Here is a 15635-nt window from a genome sequence, read left to right on the forward strand (position 1 = left end):
TTGTAATCCATTTTGGAATCATGGCTCTGTAAAGGACTGGGGGGTGGGTCTTCAAACTCTCAGCTCCTTTAACAAACCACAATTCCCAGGATTCTTTGAGGGAAGCCATGACTGTTTAAAGTGATATGATACATGGAGCCCCAAACAGACAAAAGGGATGGTGGAATTCATCCTGACAAGGCATAGGGATGTCTTGAAAGGTAGCTTAGACCAGGTTTCCTCAACCTTGGCCCTCCAGATGTTTTGAGACTACAATTCCCAGCATCCCTGACCACTGGTCCTGCTAGCTTGGGATCATGGGAGTTATAGGCCAAAAACATCTGGAGGTCCGAGGTTGAGGAAGCCTGGGTTAGACAAATCCATAGAGAAGAAAGCTATCCATGCCCACTAGCCACAATGTGGGAGGAAAGATGACTGTTTTCTGGAGATCACAAATGGGGAAAGGAGTGCTGCCGTGCTCTGGTCCTGCTTGCAGGTTTCCCATTGGGGCATCTGGACTAAATCAGCCTTTGGCAGAGGTAGTCTTATGGACATGAGAAGAGGCTGTTGGATCAGGCTGAGGGACCCCACCTGGCCTGTGGGAAGCCAGCAAGCCGGAATCATTCGCAAAGCCCCCTCCCCTCCCATAATCTCCAGCAACTGAAATTCAGAAGCAGTCCTGCCTCCAACTATGGGAGGCAGAGCATAGACATTGATAGTCCTCTCCTCCATGAACTTGTCCATGTTGGCAAACGCTCCTGGGGGGACGGCAGACCCCCAGTACCTCCGAGCGTCTCCCAGTAGGCACATCTCTGGAATGGAATGTCCCATCACTCCAGAGTGCCCCTCTGCGACACTTCTCATATGAAAAGTGCACACAAGTCTTTTGGCATCCTGCAACAAGAAGATAGAGACATCTGTAGATCTAAACTACGTTTTATTCACAATATATACAGAGAATCCATAATAACATCTGTGCCCTCCAAACCCTGGCAGAAACAGAATTTGTTGTTGTTGTTCAGTCGTTCCCGCAGTTTGGTCAAACTCATGTTGGTAGCTTCTATGACACTGTCCAACCATCTCGTCCTCTGTCGTCCCCTTCTCCTTGTGCCCTCCATCTTTCCCAACATCAGGGTCTTTTCCAGGGAGTCTTCTTTAGAAGTCTTGGAGCCTCAGCTTCAGGATCTGTCCTTCCAATGAGCACTCAGGGCTGATTTCCTTCAGAATGGAGAGGTTTGATCTTCTTGCAGTCCATGGGACTCTCAAGCGTCTCATCCAGCGCCACAATTCAAAAGCAGAAGCAGAACACATACAGTGAAAGTGAAAGCACAGTGCAATAACAGTCTCAGACGGAAGAGATAAGACAGTCTTCCGTTCCCACACTCTTCTCAGACACCTCATGTCATTTATACTAATTATACTAGCCAGCACCAGTTATGTAAAATCCTAACAGTCCAATCCTCTTTTGGTGGCTTGGTCATCCCTGCCTCCTGTGGGAATGACCTGTGGGAGTGAGTTTCATAGTTTAACTATGCATTGCATGGAGAAGGATTTCCTTGTAGACAAACCACGAGACCAGGCTGGCTTCCTCTTTCTCTGGAGGTGTTTTCCAGCCCAGCACATACTATACCACAGCCGGAGGAAGATGTAAGACTTTCACTCCTCTTGCCTCAGCCAGCATCTCTGTCACAAGATCACACTGATCAGGAAAACTGCACTTTACTCTTCTTGAATAAGGCAGGGAAATTCCCTTCCAGGGTTCAGCCTCTCCCTTCCTTGCCTCAAGCCATTGACTCACGATTACATCATAAACTCAAGCAAGGACAGCTTGAACTCGAAAATGCTTGGCCCTGATTCTGCCTCAACGCTTAGTTCATTTTCTATCTTCATCAGACATAAGTATATTAATGTATCTGAAGAGCTTCTATAAAGGAAGATTAGGCAGATATTGTCAACTCCAGCTCCAGGCTTAATATGAAGTCACATCATCAACAACAACAACAACAACAATTTTATTATTAATACCCCACCCATCTGACTGGATTTCCCCAGTCACTCCGGGCGGCTTCCTGCATATCTGAAAGCATAATAAAACATCAAGCATTAAAAACATCCCAATACAGGGCTGTCTTTTAAAAGATGTGTAATTCTTTATTTCCTTGACATCTGGTGGGAGGGTGTTCCACAGGGCAGGCTACTGAGAAGGCCCTCTGCCTGGTTCCCTGTAACTTGGCTTCTCACAGTGAGGGAACCACCAGAAGGCCCTCAGCGCTGGACCTCAGTGTCCAGGCAGAACGATGGGGGTGGAGACACTCCTTCAGGTCTACTGGGCCAAGGCCATTTAGGGCTTTCAAGGTCAGCATCAACACTTTGAATTGTGCTCAGAAATGTACTGTAAGCCACTGTAGGTCTTTCAGGACCGCTGTTATATGGTCTCGGCAGCCACTCCCAGTCCCCAGTCTAGCTGCCACATTCTGGATTAGTTGTAGTTTCTGGGTCACCTTCAAAAGTAGCCCCACGTAGAGCGCATTGCAGTAGTCCAAGAGGGAGATAACCAGAGCATGCACCACTCTGGCGAGACAGTCTGCAGGCAGGAAGGGTCTCATCCTGTGTACCAGATGGAGCTGCTAGACAGCTGCCCTGGACACAGAATTGACCTGTGCCTCCATGGACAGCTGTGAGTCCAAAATGACTCCCAGGCTGCGTACCAGGGGCACAGTTACCCCATTCAGGACCAGGGAGTCCCCCACATCTGCCCACCCCCTGTCCCCCAAGAACAGTACTTCTATCTTGTCAGGATTCAACCTCAATCTGTTAGCCACCATCATTGGTCTATCCAGCTCAGCATTACCTTCTCTCCCAAGATCCCACAGGCCTTCCTAGAGAGGCTTCTGGAGAGCAAAGCTGACATTTCCATCATGAAGGATACATCAGTCTCTGTTTTGATTGATTGATTCTATTTCTGCACCTAAACCAGTTAGGAGCTGCCTTTCCAGATTGGATCAAGCCCAGCCTTGTGGCTCTGGGTACTTCCAGATGGGGCTTAATATTGCAAATAGGTATTTGGCAACAGATAGACACATATTATTATATATTTTGGGGGACCTCTGTAAACCTATGAATTAATAAATGGTAAGATTTCAATTATTTTGACATTTAAGATTGGAGACCAGCAAATCCTTTGGCCTGGGGAGACAGATGTTGCCAAGGTGATGGAGTGTGTGTTTGAAGTGACAGGAAAGGGGAGTTTTTTGGTCAGGTGTTCTGGGACGACGAAGAAAGAAGACTGGGATCCATCTTGGGCAGGATGGCTGAAGGCTGGCGGAGTGAGATGCCTTGTACTCCAGGGCTGCACTGCTGTGGGGGACAAGCCCCTCTAGAAAGGACCGTGCTCTAAGATCTGAACTCTCTCCATGCAGACTGAAGGTGTAAATGGGTGAATAAATTATATTTATTAAAGCAACAACAGTCTCTGCTGTGTCTTCAGTTCCCCAAAGGAGTACAGATCCTGGGACTCCCAGGATTCTTGCTACAATACAGCAGAATGGGAGTGGCACAGCTCTCCTCCCTGGTGGAATATATATATAATACTCCCGCAATCTGGTTTAGCATAATATCCCCCTACTATCTGGAGCAAAATCAGGATTCTGTTGTTGAAGGGAGGGGCTCTTCATAGAAAGAAAGAAAGAAAAAAAAACAAGCTGGGAGGCTCCAGCAAAGAGATTGTGTTGTTTTCAAGAAGCAGGTTGACACAAACAGCAGCAATCGTCCTAAAGCGACCGCCATGTAGTTTTAACATTATTGATTATTCCTCCTCCTATTTTATATTTTAAGAAAATAATTGGTTAGCACACTCGTTTTTTCTTGCGTTATCTTGCATTTCCACAGGCTTATTATCCTGAAATGACAAAATAATTGCTAGCGCTTTAGTCGTCCATCCCCCTCTTAAATCAATTTGCTTTCAAATTCCAGCTTGGGAAGGGTTGTGCGGCAAAGCTACAGACATCAGCTTCCTCCTCCAAGCGTGCGTGCTTGCGCACACACACACACACACACACACAGAACATACGGTGGCCATGTGTCCTCCATTGCAGAAGGCAGTCCTCTTTCTGATGACATCCTCAGTTTGAAGGGCTCTCTGATCCAAGTTGACTTTTTTCAACATTTATTTATAAAAATATTTATATACTCGTAAAAATATTAGAGTAGGTTACAATATTTGTGTATAAAAGCATACAATAGGAACCATATTTTAAACATTAAAACCCGAAATCAACTACAGTAACTAATGTGAAAATATGTATTCTTAACTACTTGCATAAACCTAATGGAACAGGAACGTTTCCCACCAGCGTTTAAAGGTTGGAATGGAAGGTGCCTGGGGAATCTCCAGTGGCAGGGAGTTCCACAGGACTAGGTCAATGTCACTAAAGGCTCTGTTTCTTGCTGCCTTCAAGCAGAGAAATGACCAACGAGGCCCCTGTAGATAATCTCAGTGATCAAGATGGAATACAATAAGGTTACCATATTTCAAAAAGTAAAAACCAGGAAACCCAAAAAATTGTTGAGGTTGTTGTTGTTTTTTAAAAAAGACCCTAAAGTTGTTACGAAAACACACGGTTTTTTGCAGTTGACTTGCCTAAGATCCAGGACAAAGCACCGCCTTTTGGAAATTCCCCCCAGATGTCAATTCCACCTTTGAAATTCTGGTAATGTCCAGGAAAATTCAGACGTATGTCAGCCCTGGAATACAAGGATTCAAGAAAGAACCTTACAGAACCTTGTGGACCATTGATTATGACATTAACTCATGAGGACTAGTGTCCTTGTCATTGGATGCAAAGTGTTGCCGGCAGGGAGGGGCCTTCCAGATGGGTGCTTATTGTGGGATGGATGCTGCCATGTTTTCTGAGTCTGCACGGCGATGTCTGACGTAGGCATCCAAACGGTGGCCTGTATGTTTTCCTCATTTACCCTTTCCAACAAAAAATCCAGAAAGTTATTAGCATTAGGCAGGACCTTTGCAATGATGAGATCAGCTTCTGGCTCTCTTGACCCCAGTGTGTTCTGGGGGGTGGGAGCCAGTTGGGGGTGGAGTTGAGCAGGTGGGTGGCATAGCTGGTTGTAGTGAACATGTCTTTCGGTGATGCCTTCTGCCCTTACAGCAGCGGCTGGGTCATCACCTCCCACCTGTGGTTTGTAACTACTTGTTGATATAGCCCCCACTTCTTGGGTAAGAGAGCGGTGAAGAGAGATGATAATAATAATAATAATAATAATAATAATAATAATAATAATAATTGTCAGAGCTGCCCGAGGTCCCAGCTCACAAAGGACCAACGCCAGTTCTTGTTATATACAAAAGTCTTTATTGAAGTTCAGTTTCGATTTCAAAGCCGCGGCGCGCAGCTCTACGTCTTGAACTCTAGACCGCTAAAGCTCCGTCTGAATCTCCTCCCCCCAGACACCAGTTTAAGACTCTAGCCTTGCTCCACCTCTTCCTTTGCTCTTTCCTCCTCTGGGTCCGCCTGTCCACTGGGGTCTTGCCCTTTCTAGACTCTTCTGACGCTGAGTCCCCTGAGTCTTCCCCCTGCCTCCGGCGGGCTTTAGGACCTGGTTCCCAATCCGGGTTTTCTGCCATCCCGCGCGCCTGTACATTTGAACTTGGCGCCCGCGCCCAGCCGGCAACCTTCCTCCTGACCGTTACACTGCTCCTGTCACTGCTTCCCTCTTCGGGGGGGCTAGCTGGACCTGACTTCCCCTCCGTTCTCTCACTCTCTGATAGAGGCGTGGTCAGCCCTGACTCATCTTCTCCCCCTGCTGGAGGAGACGCTGGCCCTGATACATGGGACTCTTCCCCCCCACTACGCTCTGGTGGGGGAACTGGTCCTGATCTTCCGCTGCTGCTTTGGGAGTCCCCGCTGGCCCCTTGCTTCTGGTGTGTCCCCCCTGGGACCCCCCTTGCCCTGGCCATCAGCGCCCCCCTCTGGGAATCTTCTGAATAGCTGGAGAAACTCATGGAATCTCTCGGGTCACTGTCATACTCCCCTACGCTGCCCTCAGATTCTTCCCCTTCGCTCTCCGTTTCCTCTCTCCCCTGTGCCTCTGCTCCTGAGCCCCTGACATCCATCCCCCCCTCGAAGCCCCCCTTCCCCCCTCCCCCTCTTCGGGTCCGGGTTCCGGGTGCTCCTGTGCTGTGGGGGTGAGTGCGGGATACAGTTCTTCCCCCCTGGTGTCCAGCCGGCCGGCTGGATCCGGCCAGTCTGTAATGGGCTTGTCGACGTCGATCTCCTCTGCTTCCATCTCTCTGCAGCTATGCTCGAACCCAGGATCCTCCCCCAACACGTCCATGTCCGTCTCTCCCCCTGTTGCCTCGGGGGATGCTGCCTGTAAGGGCCCCCTCAGCAGTTCCCTGCTCCACCCCACCTCTGGTTGATCGTCCCACCAATAAGAGCGTTCTGTGACCGACCCCGAGAGTGATCCCTCTGGGGAGCTCGTTTCTGGCGCCGTTTCCTCAGCTGAAGAGAACCCCTGGAACGTGCTGGCTGAAAGTGTGGGTGTGAAAAGATATTCGTCGAAATAATCTGCCGGCATAGGTCTGTGTGGGAAGAGTGCATGGAACTCGTCCTTGAGGTAGTGCTCCTCCACAGCATAGTACGGTACCCACCTGTTGGCGCTGGCCGGGGTACCTTCCCTGGCGAGGAGATATTCAACCCCCTCTTCCCCCCATCTCGAGTCTAAAATCTCCGTGACCTCGTTGAGTGGCGCCGCCCTCGGTGACCCCCCCCCCTTGTTGGCGATTCGCTGAGTGGGTCTGGTGCGTTCCCTGGCGCCTGAAACCTGTGGGGTTCCTTGTAGGGTGTGAGCACTGATCTATGAAAGACCGGGTGCATTCTGGAGCCCTCCGGGAGTGTCAACCGGAAGGCCACTGGGTTGATTTGTGCCTCAACTTGGTAAGGCCCTAGCTGCTTGTGCCTGAGCTTCTTCTTAGCTAACGTTCTGGCCGGCACTGCCTGGGCTGCTAACCAGACCCAGTCCCCCACCTGGATGTCTTCCCCGACTCTCCTGTGTCTGTCTGCCTGCATTTTGTAGGCGTGTGTGGCTAGCTCCAAGTGCCTTCGGAGTTGCTCTTGGACCTCCTGTAACTCCGCTGCCAAGGCCTCTGCTCCCCGTGGCTCCCCCTCCCCCTTCGTCTCTAACCCCGGGAAGGTTCTGGGATGCCGCCCATTGTTGGCAAAGAACGGCGTCACCCCCGTAGACACGTGCTTCGTGTTGTTGTAGGCAAACACGGCTAGCGGTAGGTAGTCCACCCAGGTCGAGGGCTGTTGATTTGCGTAGCATCGTAGGTACTGCTGCATGATGGCGTTGACCCTCTCCGCTTGTCCGTTTGTCTGCGGGTGTCGTGCCGACGCTAAGTTGATCTTGACGATCAAGATGCCCAGCAGCTTCTGCCAGAAGCTCGAGATGAATTGGCGACCCCGGTCGGACAGGATGGACCGCGGTAAGCCGTGAACCTTGAACACGTGGTCTATGAACAGCTTGGCGGTCTGTTCCGCTGTGGCCACCTTCGCGCAAGGAATGAAGTGCGCCATCTTGGTGAACAGGTCTACGACCACGAGTACCACTGTTTTGCCTCGCGAGCTGGGCAGATCTGTGACAAAGTCCAGGGCCACTTTCTCCCACGGTTCGAGCGCCGTCTGTAGCGGTTCCAGCAGTCCCGCTGGCGGCCTGTGTACTGGTTTGGCCCTTTGGCACGTGTCACACCTAGTGACGTAATCCGCGACTTCTCCCCTCATCTTGGGCCACCAAAAGTCTCTGGCTACTAATTCCGCCGTCTTGTCCTTGCCGAAGTGCCCGGCACTGGGTGCGTCATGTAACTGCTGCAGTACTTTTGCGCGGAGGTCGTCTCCCGGCACGTAGAGGGCCCCTTTGCGGATGAGCAGTCCGTCGCGTATCTGGAACTCGTTGTCTTTCGCTGTGCCTCGTCGCACCTCCTCCATCTTGGATTGTGCGAACGAATCCATCTGCAGCGCGCGACGTACCACGTCCAGGTCCACGGTGGCTGAAGCGCACGCCCACGCTTTCGGTGCGAAAATGTGTTTGGCCGCCACCGGTGCCGCTTCCTCGAGATACTGCGGCTTCCTGGATAGTGCATCCGCCATGACGTTGCTGTCTCCCGGGATGTATTCTATCCGGAAGTCAAAATCCGCAAAGAACACCGCCCAGCGGATGTGTCTCTGGTTCAGGAACCGCGCCGTGCACCAGTACTCCAGGTTCTTATGGTCCGTGCGGACCTGCACTGTGTGTTTGGCTCCGATGAGGAAGTGCCGCCACGCTTTGAAGGCTGCATGAATGGCCAGCAACTCCCTATCCCAGATGGTGTAGTTCTGTTCCGACTTGCTGAGTTTCCTGGAGTAGAATGTGCACGGCCTCCAGTCCCCTTGCGGGTCTTGCTGCAACAGGACCGCCCCCACCGCTCTGTCCGAGGCGTCTGTTTCAACCCTCATTGGTTTGCTGGGGTTGACGTGTAGCAGCTGTTCTTCGGACGCGAAGAGATGCTTGAGTCTCTGAAAGGACTGCTCCGCCTGGTCCGTCCAGGTGAACTTCTTCTTGGAGCTGAGGGTGTCCGTGATGGCCGCCGTCTCCATCGCGAACCCCTTGATGAACTTGCGATAAAAGTTGGCGAAGCCGACGAACTTCTGGACCTCCTTCCGATTGCGCGGGCTCTTCCAGTCCAACACCGAGCGGACCTTGGTGCTGTCCATGGCGAGTCCCTTGTCGGACAGCTTGTAGCCCAGGAAATCCACCTCCGTCATGTCGAACTGGCACTTCTCCAGTTTGGCGTAAAGTCTGTGCTCCCGTAGTCTCTGCAGGACCTCCTTGACGTCTCTGTCGTGAGCCTCCTGCGATTCCGAGAAGATCAGGATGTCGTCTAGGAAGCAGACGCACTTCTTGTAGAGGAGTCCCGCTAACACGTGGTGCATGAAGGCCTGGAAACAATGGGAGCCATTTTGCAAACCAAACGGCATAACTCGGTATTCATAGGTGCCCAAAGGCGTAAACATGGCCGTCTTCCACTCATCGCCCTCCCGCATGTGTATAAGGTTGTACGCCCCTCGAAGATCCAGCTTGGTGAAGATGCGGCCCTTCCTCACCGTCGCGAGCAGGTCGTCGATCTTGGGCATGGGGAATGCCGTGGGCTTCGTCCTCGAATTGATAATTCTGTAATCAACTACCAGCCTCCGTTGGGGCGTGTCTTTCTTCTTCACGAAAAACACGGGACTGCCCCCCACTGCTTTGGATTCTTGGATGAATCCTCGCTTCAAGTTGTGATCTATGAACTCCCTGAGTTCTTGCAGTTCGTCTTCAGACATGGAATACAGTTTCCCAGTCGGCAGCGTCGCCCCCGGCAGGAGGTCAATCTTGCAGTCGTAGGGCCTGTGGGGAGGCAGCTTGTCCGCTTCCTTCTCACAGAAGACCTCCAAAAACGCCTTGTACTTGTTGGGTACCACTTGTAGCATGCCTAAGTGGAGCTGTGGTTCATCCTCCTGCCCCTCATCTTCCTGGCTAGTCAGGATGCAGTGTTCTGCGCAGTAGGAGGAGCAGAAGGTCAATTGACGCTGGTACCATGCTAATGCCGGGCTGTGCCTGTCCAGCCAGCTCATGCCCAACACTATGGGCGTGTCCGACAGGTGGGTGACGTTGAAGCTGATGACTTCGCGGTGATTTCCAATTTGCATTACCATTGGCTGTGTTTGCTGTACCACCTGTCCTCCCAGTAGCTCTCTGCCATTGACCGTGACGACGTTTAGGGGCATCGTGGCTGGCAGGAGCGCTATGCGATGTTGCTTGATGAAATCCACTCCTACAAAGTCTGCATTACTACCACAGTCAATGGTAATAGGGACTTCCATGGTGAGTCCATTGGGTAGCTGGAGCGATGCGGTGAGTTGCACCACTGGTTTGGGCGGGAGGGGGTCTGTGGGCTGTAAAATCTCTGGGGGCTGCTTCACTGACTCGCCTGGCTGGGCCCCAGTGCCTCTGCCTCCAGCCAGGCTTCGTCGTTTCCCTGCAGCTGTTCCCCCTGCTGAACTGCTCCCTTTACTGTTGCTGAGGCTGCAGTGTGCCTCTGGAGCCTCTGGGGACACTCTTTGGCCATGTGCTGTCCACTGTCGCAGATATAACACTTCCTGCTCCCTCTAGGAGCCTTCGCCTTGACTGCTCCTGGTGTTTGGGCTCTGGTTGCTGTCTGAGCCCTGGCACCACCTATCTCCATCGGCTCTTCTCCCCCCCCCACTGGAGGCGTGGATTGCGCGCGCATTGTCTCTCTGGGTAGGAAGGGAGTTGTTCTGACTGGTGTGCGTGCCATACGTCCCTCATCCCTGCTCCAAGGGCGTTCTTCCAGGCGCACCCCTATGGCCAGCGCTCTTTGTACGACTTCTATGGTGCTGTTGGGTCTTTCCCCTCTCGCTAGTTCATCTTTCACAGCCCCATTCAGCCCCTTCCAGAACAGATCCCGGACGGCAGCAGAGTCCTTCTCCCAGCCCAGCACATTTACTAACACAAAAAAGCGGGAGTGATATTGTCTCACAGTGGCTTTGCCCTGCTTCAGTCCATGCATTTCCCTCCTGGCCACATCCACATCAACCGTTGATTTAAAACAATTGTCCATAGCCTTGATAAAGGCTGTTGAATCTTTGAGGGCAGGGTCATTTTCGCGCCATAAATTGCGCAGCCACGATTTAGCTTCCCCATGCAGATGAGTTATTATGAAGCCTACTTTCTCCTCCTCATCTCTAAAGTCTTTCCGAAGCAAATTGAGCGCGAAAACTATGTCTGCTCTGAAGTTAGGATACTGCTGCAGATTCCCGTCAAAGTGGGATACGATGCTGCCCCCCCCTTCCTGAGGCCAACTCCCTCTGGCTTGGGTCCTGGCAGTCCCTCTTTGCCCAAACGTTCCCACCTGGTCTGCAGATCTCGGCAGAGAGCTACTGCTTCTTCCTCTCTCTTTTTGGATGCTGCTACTTCTGCGTAAAGCGTCGAAACTGCTTCTGTCAGCTCTTTCACCTTGTCCTCTGTAGTCATCTTTGCCGATCTTCGTGAGCTCGCAAAACACCAAGTTTTGCCCCTCGCTGCGCCAACTCACGCTGTGAGGGTTAATTTTTATGGAGACGGAGCTTACTGTCAGAGCTGCCCGAGGTCCCAGCTCACAAAGGACCAACGCCAGTTCTTGTTATATACAAAAGTCTTTATTGAAGTTCAGTTTCGATTTCAAAGCTGCGGCGCACAGCTCTACGTCTTGAACTCTAGACCGCTAAAGCTCCGTCTGAATCTCCTCCCCCCAGACACCAGTTTAAGACTCTAGCCTTGCTCCACCTCTTCCTTTGCTCTTTCCTCCTCTGGGGCGGCCTGTCCACTGGGGTCTTGCCCTTTCTAGACTCTTCTGACGCTGAGTCCCCTAAGTCTTCCCCCTGCCTCCGGCGGGCTTTAGGACCTGGTTCCCAATCCAGGTTTTCTGCCGTCCCACGCGCCTGTACATTTGAACTTGGCACGCGCGCCCAGCCGGCAACCTTCCTCCTGACCGTTACACTGCTCCTGTCACTGCTTCCCTCTTCGGGGGGGCTAGCTGGACCTGACTTCCCCTCCGTTCTCTCACTCTCTGATAGAGGCGTGGTCAGCCCTGACTCATCTTCTCTCCCTACTGGAGGAGACGCTGGCCCTGATACATGGGACTCTTCCCCCCCACTACGCTCTGGTGGGGGAACTGGTCCTGATCTTCCGCTGCTGCTTTGGGAGTCCCCGCTGGCCCCTTGCTTCTGGTGCGTCCCCCCTGGGACCCCCCTTGCCCTGGCCATCGGCGCCCCCCTCTGGGAATCTTCTGAATCGCTGGAGAAACTCATGGAATCTCTCGGGCCACTGTCATACTCCCCTATGCTGCCCTCAGATTCTTCCCCTTCGCTCTCCGTTTCCTCTCTCCCCTGTGCCTCTGCTCCTGAGCCCCTGACAATAATAATTTATTATTTGTACCCCACCCATCTGGCTGGGTTTCCCCAGCCACTCTGGGCGGCTTCCAACAAAGATTAAAAATACATTAAAATGTCACACATTAAAAACTTCCCTGAACAGGGCTGCCTTCAGATGTCTTCTAAATGTCAGTTGTTTATTTCCTTGACATCTGATGGGGTTCCACAGGGCGGGCGCCACTACCAAGAAGGCCCTCTGCCTGGTTCCCTGTAACTTGGCTTCTCACAGTGAGGGAACCGCCAGAAGGCCCTCGGCGCTGGACCTCAGCGTCCGGGCAGAATGATGGAGGTGGAGACACTCCTTCAGGTATACAGGACTGAAGCCGTTTAGGGCTTTCAAGGTCAGCACCAACACTTTGAATTGTGCTCGGAAATGTACTGGGAGCCACTGTAGGTCTTTCAGGACCAGTGTTATATGGTCTCAGCAGCCACTCCCAATCACCAGTCTAGCTGCTGCATTCTGGGTTAATCGCAGCTTCCGAGTCACCTTCAAAGGTAGCCCCACATAGAGCACATGGCAGTAGTCCAAGTGGGAGATAACTGGAGCATGCACCACTCTGGTGAGACAGTGCACAGGCAGGTAGGGTCTCATCCTGTGTACCAGATGGAGCTGCTAGACAGCTGCCTTGGACACAGTATTGACCTACGCTTCCATGGACAGCTGTGAGTCCAAAATGACTCCCAGACTGCGCAACTGGTCCTTCCGGGGCAGAGTTGCCCCATTCAGGACCAGGGAGTCCTCCACACCCACCCACCCCAACCCAAACAAACAAACCCAACCATCAAAACAAAACAAAACAAAAACCCTGCACCTAACACTTAGGTTACTTGCAATTGAGCCATTTTTTCTGGTCCTGCACATGCTTTCATTACAACACCTCTTAAACTGGTTTTCTTTCACTGGCTGTCTCTCCAGCTATGGAATCTGGCCAACCAGTTTGTTTATGAAGCTGGGGATTCCTGGCCCAAGGCCTTTAACCTGGACCTTTCTTGAATACCGGAAAGTGAGTGTTCTGCAGCCAGGCTTGTGACAGTCGCCCTGTGGCAAGCAAGAGCAGGTGACTTTGTGAGTTGATGAAACATCAACTAGGATTTCTGCAATTTGATGTTTTCAGTGCTAAAGAGTGCATTTTCCTGGAAAAAGTGGTGCAGTAAACAGTTGGAGGGTGGATGGCAGCTAACAGATTGAGGTTGAATCCTGACAAGACAGAAGTACTGTTCTTGGGGGACAGGGGGCAGTTGAGTTTATTCATTGCTGCTGAATAAACTAAACTTCACCCTGTCATCTACTGCCTTCATAGACTTCTTTATTGATGCTGTCACAAAAATCAAGAAGGACCGTCAAAAGAATCAGCACCCAGTCAGTATGGCCCCTTCCTGGACATTGCATGTGAAAGGTCAGGTGTGTGATTGACACTCCGTTCTGTCCTGCTAACCCTTGCCTCTGTCTCATGAGTTGACTTTCTGCAGCTCATGGTGGACTCCCAGATCTCAGACAACGTCTCCAATGAAGCAAGTTCCTATAAAGGTAAATAGACAGGTGGCACCTCCAAACAGTGGCTGTGTTTGCAGGTTTCCCACAGGCACCTGGGGGGCTGCTGTGAGAACAGGATGTTGGGCTAGCTGAGTCCCATTGGTGTGATCCACCAAACTCTGGGTGGGGTTCTAATGATTTATATCCCTCTGTTGAAGGCCACTCCCACCTACAAAGCTGTCCTTCAGTTGGAGTATCTGGACTTAAAGCTTATCCAAAGCACATTTTCACTCCTCAAAGAAGTCTGGGCACTATCATTCGTCCAACGTTGCTGAGAATCTTAACTCTCTGAGAGGTAAAAAATACAAACTACAGTGCCTCGATTTTTTTTTGATTTTTTTTTTGTGGGACAAAAAGTGCTTCTAATGTGCTCTCAAGGTGATGTGTGCACAACTTATGTGACCTGCTCCCTCAGTTTCCATATTATGCTCAGCAGTGACCTGGAGGAGAGTTTGGAAAGGGAAGTGGGAGAGAAGGGGAAAGAGCCAGTGGGGTGCAGTGGTTAGAGTGCCGGACTAGGACCTGGGAGAGACTGGGGTTCAAATCCCGCCGCACAACCACAATAGAGCTCACTGTATGACCAGTCAATTCTTTCTCAGCCCAGCCTCCCGCACAGGGTTCTTGTGGGGATAAAATGGGGAGGGGGAAAACAAGCCAGTATGAAGTGGTTAGAGTGGTGGGCTAGGGGGGAATGGGGGTTCAAATCCCTCCACCTGGCTAAAATAAAGCTCACTGGCAGACCTTGGGGGTCAATCGCTGTCTCTCAGCCTAACCTGCCTCACAGGGACCTTGTGAAGATTAAACGAAGAGCAGGAGGTGGGAATTAAGTTTACACCACCTTGAGCTCCTTGGAGAAAAAGTTAGAACGTAAATGCAAAAACACCTTTATCGGAACCCAGACTCAGGTATCCCCAAACTCGGCCCTCCAGATGTTTTGGGACTACAACTCCCATCATCCCTAACTAACAGTGGTCAGAGATGATGGGGATTGTAGTCCCAAAACATCTGGAGGGCTGAGTTTGGGGGTGCCTGCTGTACATGGTGCCAATCGGCTATCATGGTGTGACCACCATTTTTCCCCTGCCATAATGTTTGTAATATTTCATTTTATTTTTTTGTTTCGAAATAAAAGAAAAAAAGAAAAAATCCCCCATGAAGGGGCCAGGCACCCACAAATTCAGTGCCAGGGCCATGCACGCTACATGGCACCCACGACCTCGGGCACCCACGGTCGCGAGCTGGCACTCCTGATGCCAACAGTTCCGCTTTGCAGAGACCCTGGGAGTTGCGCCCACGTCTCCTCCTGCTTTGCAAGTTGACGCTCCGAGTTGCTGAGGACCCAGGACGCAACAGGATGTGATGCTGATGCTGCAAAACGAAACTACCCACCGCAATTTTTGTGGCTGGGAGCCACCAGGAAACAGAGACAGTGTATTACGCAACGAGGAGAGCCACCACCCGCCTCTCCGGGCTTCACGTGACGTGGCGGCCAAGTAAAAGCAAAACTGCGCCTCGGAGGCTGACTCTTGGCAAAAGCAAGCTTCTTCCTCCTCCTCCTCGGCCTCGGGAACGAAAGAGCGCGACTGCTGGTCCTGGCACCCTCCTGGCCGCAGGATGGGCTTCTTCTTCCTGCCCAGCCTTTCTTCAGAAACCTGGGTGCTGCTTCTCGTCTTCCTGGTCCTTCTGGGACTGTGAGTTCAACTCAGAGAACAGGGAGCGCGCACGGGCGGGCGGCGGTTGTTTCTCCGCGATCGGCGGAACCTGCTGCTGCTGCGGGATGCCAGGAAGGAAAGGGCTGGCGAGATGTTCGGGGAAGCGCTGTCGCCCGCGCTTAGCGCGCTGCCTTGCCCGCGGAAGGGCTCCGGGTTTAAGCCCCTGGAGCCTCTCCGGGGAAGACTTGGGCCAGGCGCCCTTTCTGAAACCCTGGAGAGCTCCTAGGGCCGCTCAGCGGGGACAGCGCAGAGCTGGAGGGAGCAATGGCCTCACTCGGTAGAAGTCGCAATCAGCCCTTTGTTCAGATCCTGAGGACTGGGAACTTGGCTTTTAGAGAGAAAGGCTGTAGTAGTTCAGGGTTAAGGGCACCTGCTTTGCAGGCAGAA

General features: G+C 52.0%; 1 protein-coding gene and 1 long non-coding RNA gene across 3 annotated transcripts in view; one reads left to right on the forward strand and one right to left on the reverse strand.

Annotated features, from left to right (window-relative positions):
• LOC309329392 overlaps positions 1-15635 on the reverse strand; it is a 66553-nt gene that overhangs the window by 20806 nt on the left and 30112 nt on the right. The window lies entirely within an intron of this gene.
• LOC309329218 (cytochrome P450 3A24-like) overlaps positions 14987-15635 on the forward strand; it is a 29605-nt gene continuing 28956 nt past the window's right edge. Inside the window, exon 1 of one of the 2 annotated variants that reach the window (XM_081839910.1) lies at positions 14987-15227. In XM_081839910.1, coding sequence (XP_081696036.1) covers positions 15151-15227 — 77 coding nt within the window. In that variant the 5' untranslated portion in view covers positions 14987-15150. The remainder of the gene's footprint in view (positions 15228-15635) is intronic. The other variant, XM_081839911.1, reaches the window with a different exon arrangement.

The sequence above is a fragment of the Podarcis erhardii genome (genome assembly GCF_964252035.2).
Source record: "Podarcis erhardii genome assembly, chromosome: 14".
NCBI lineage: Eukaryota > Metazoa > Chordata > Lepidosauria > Squamata > Lacertidae > Podarcis > Podarcis erhardii.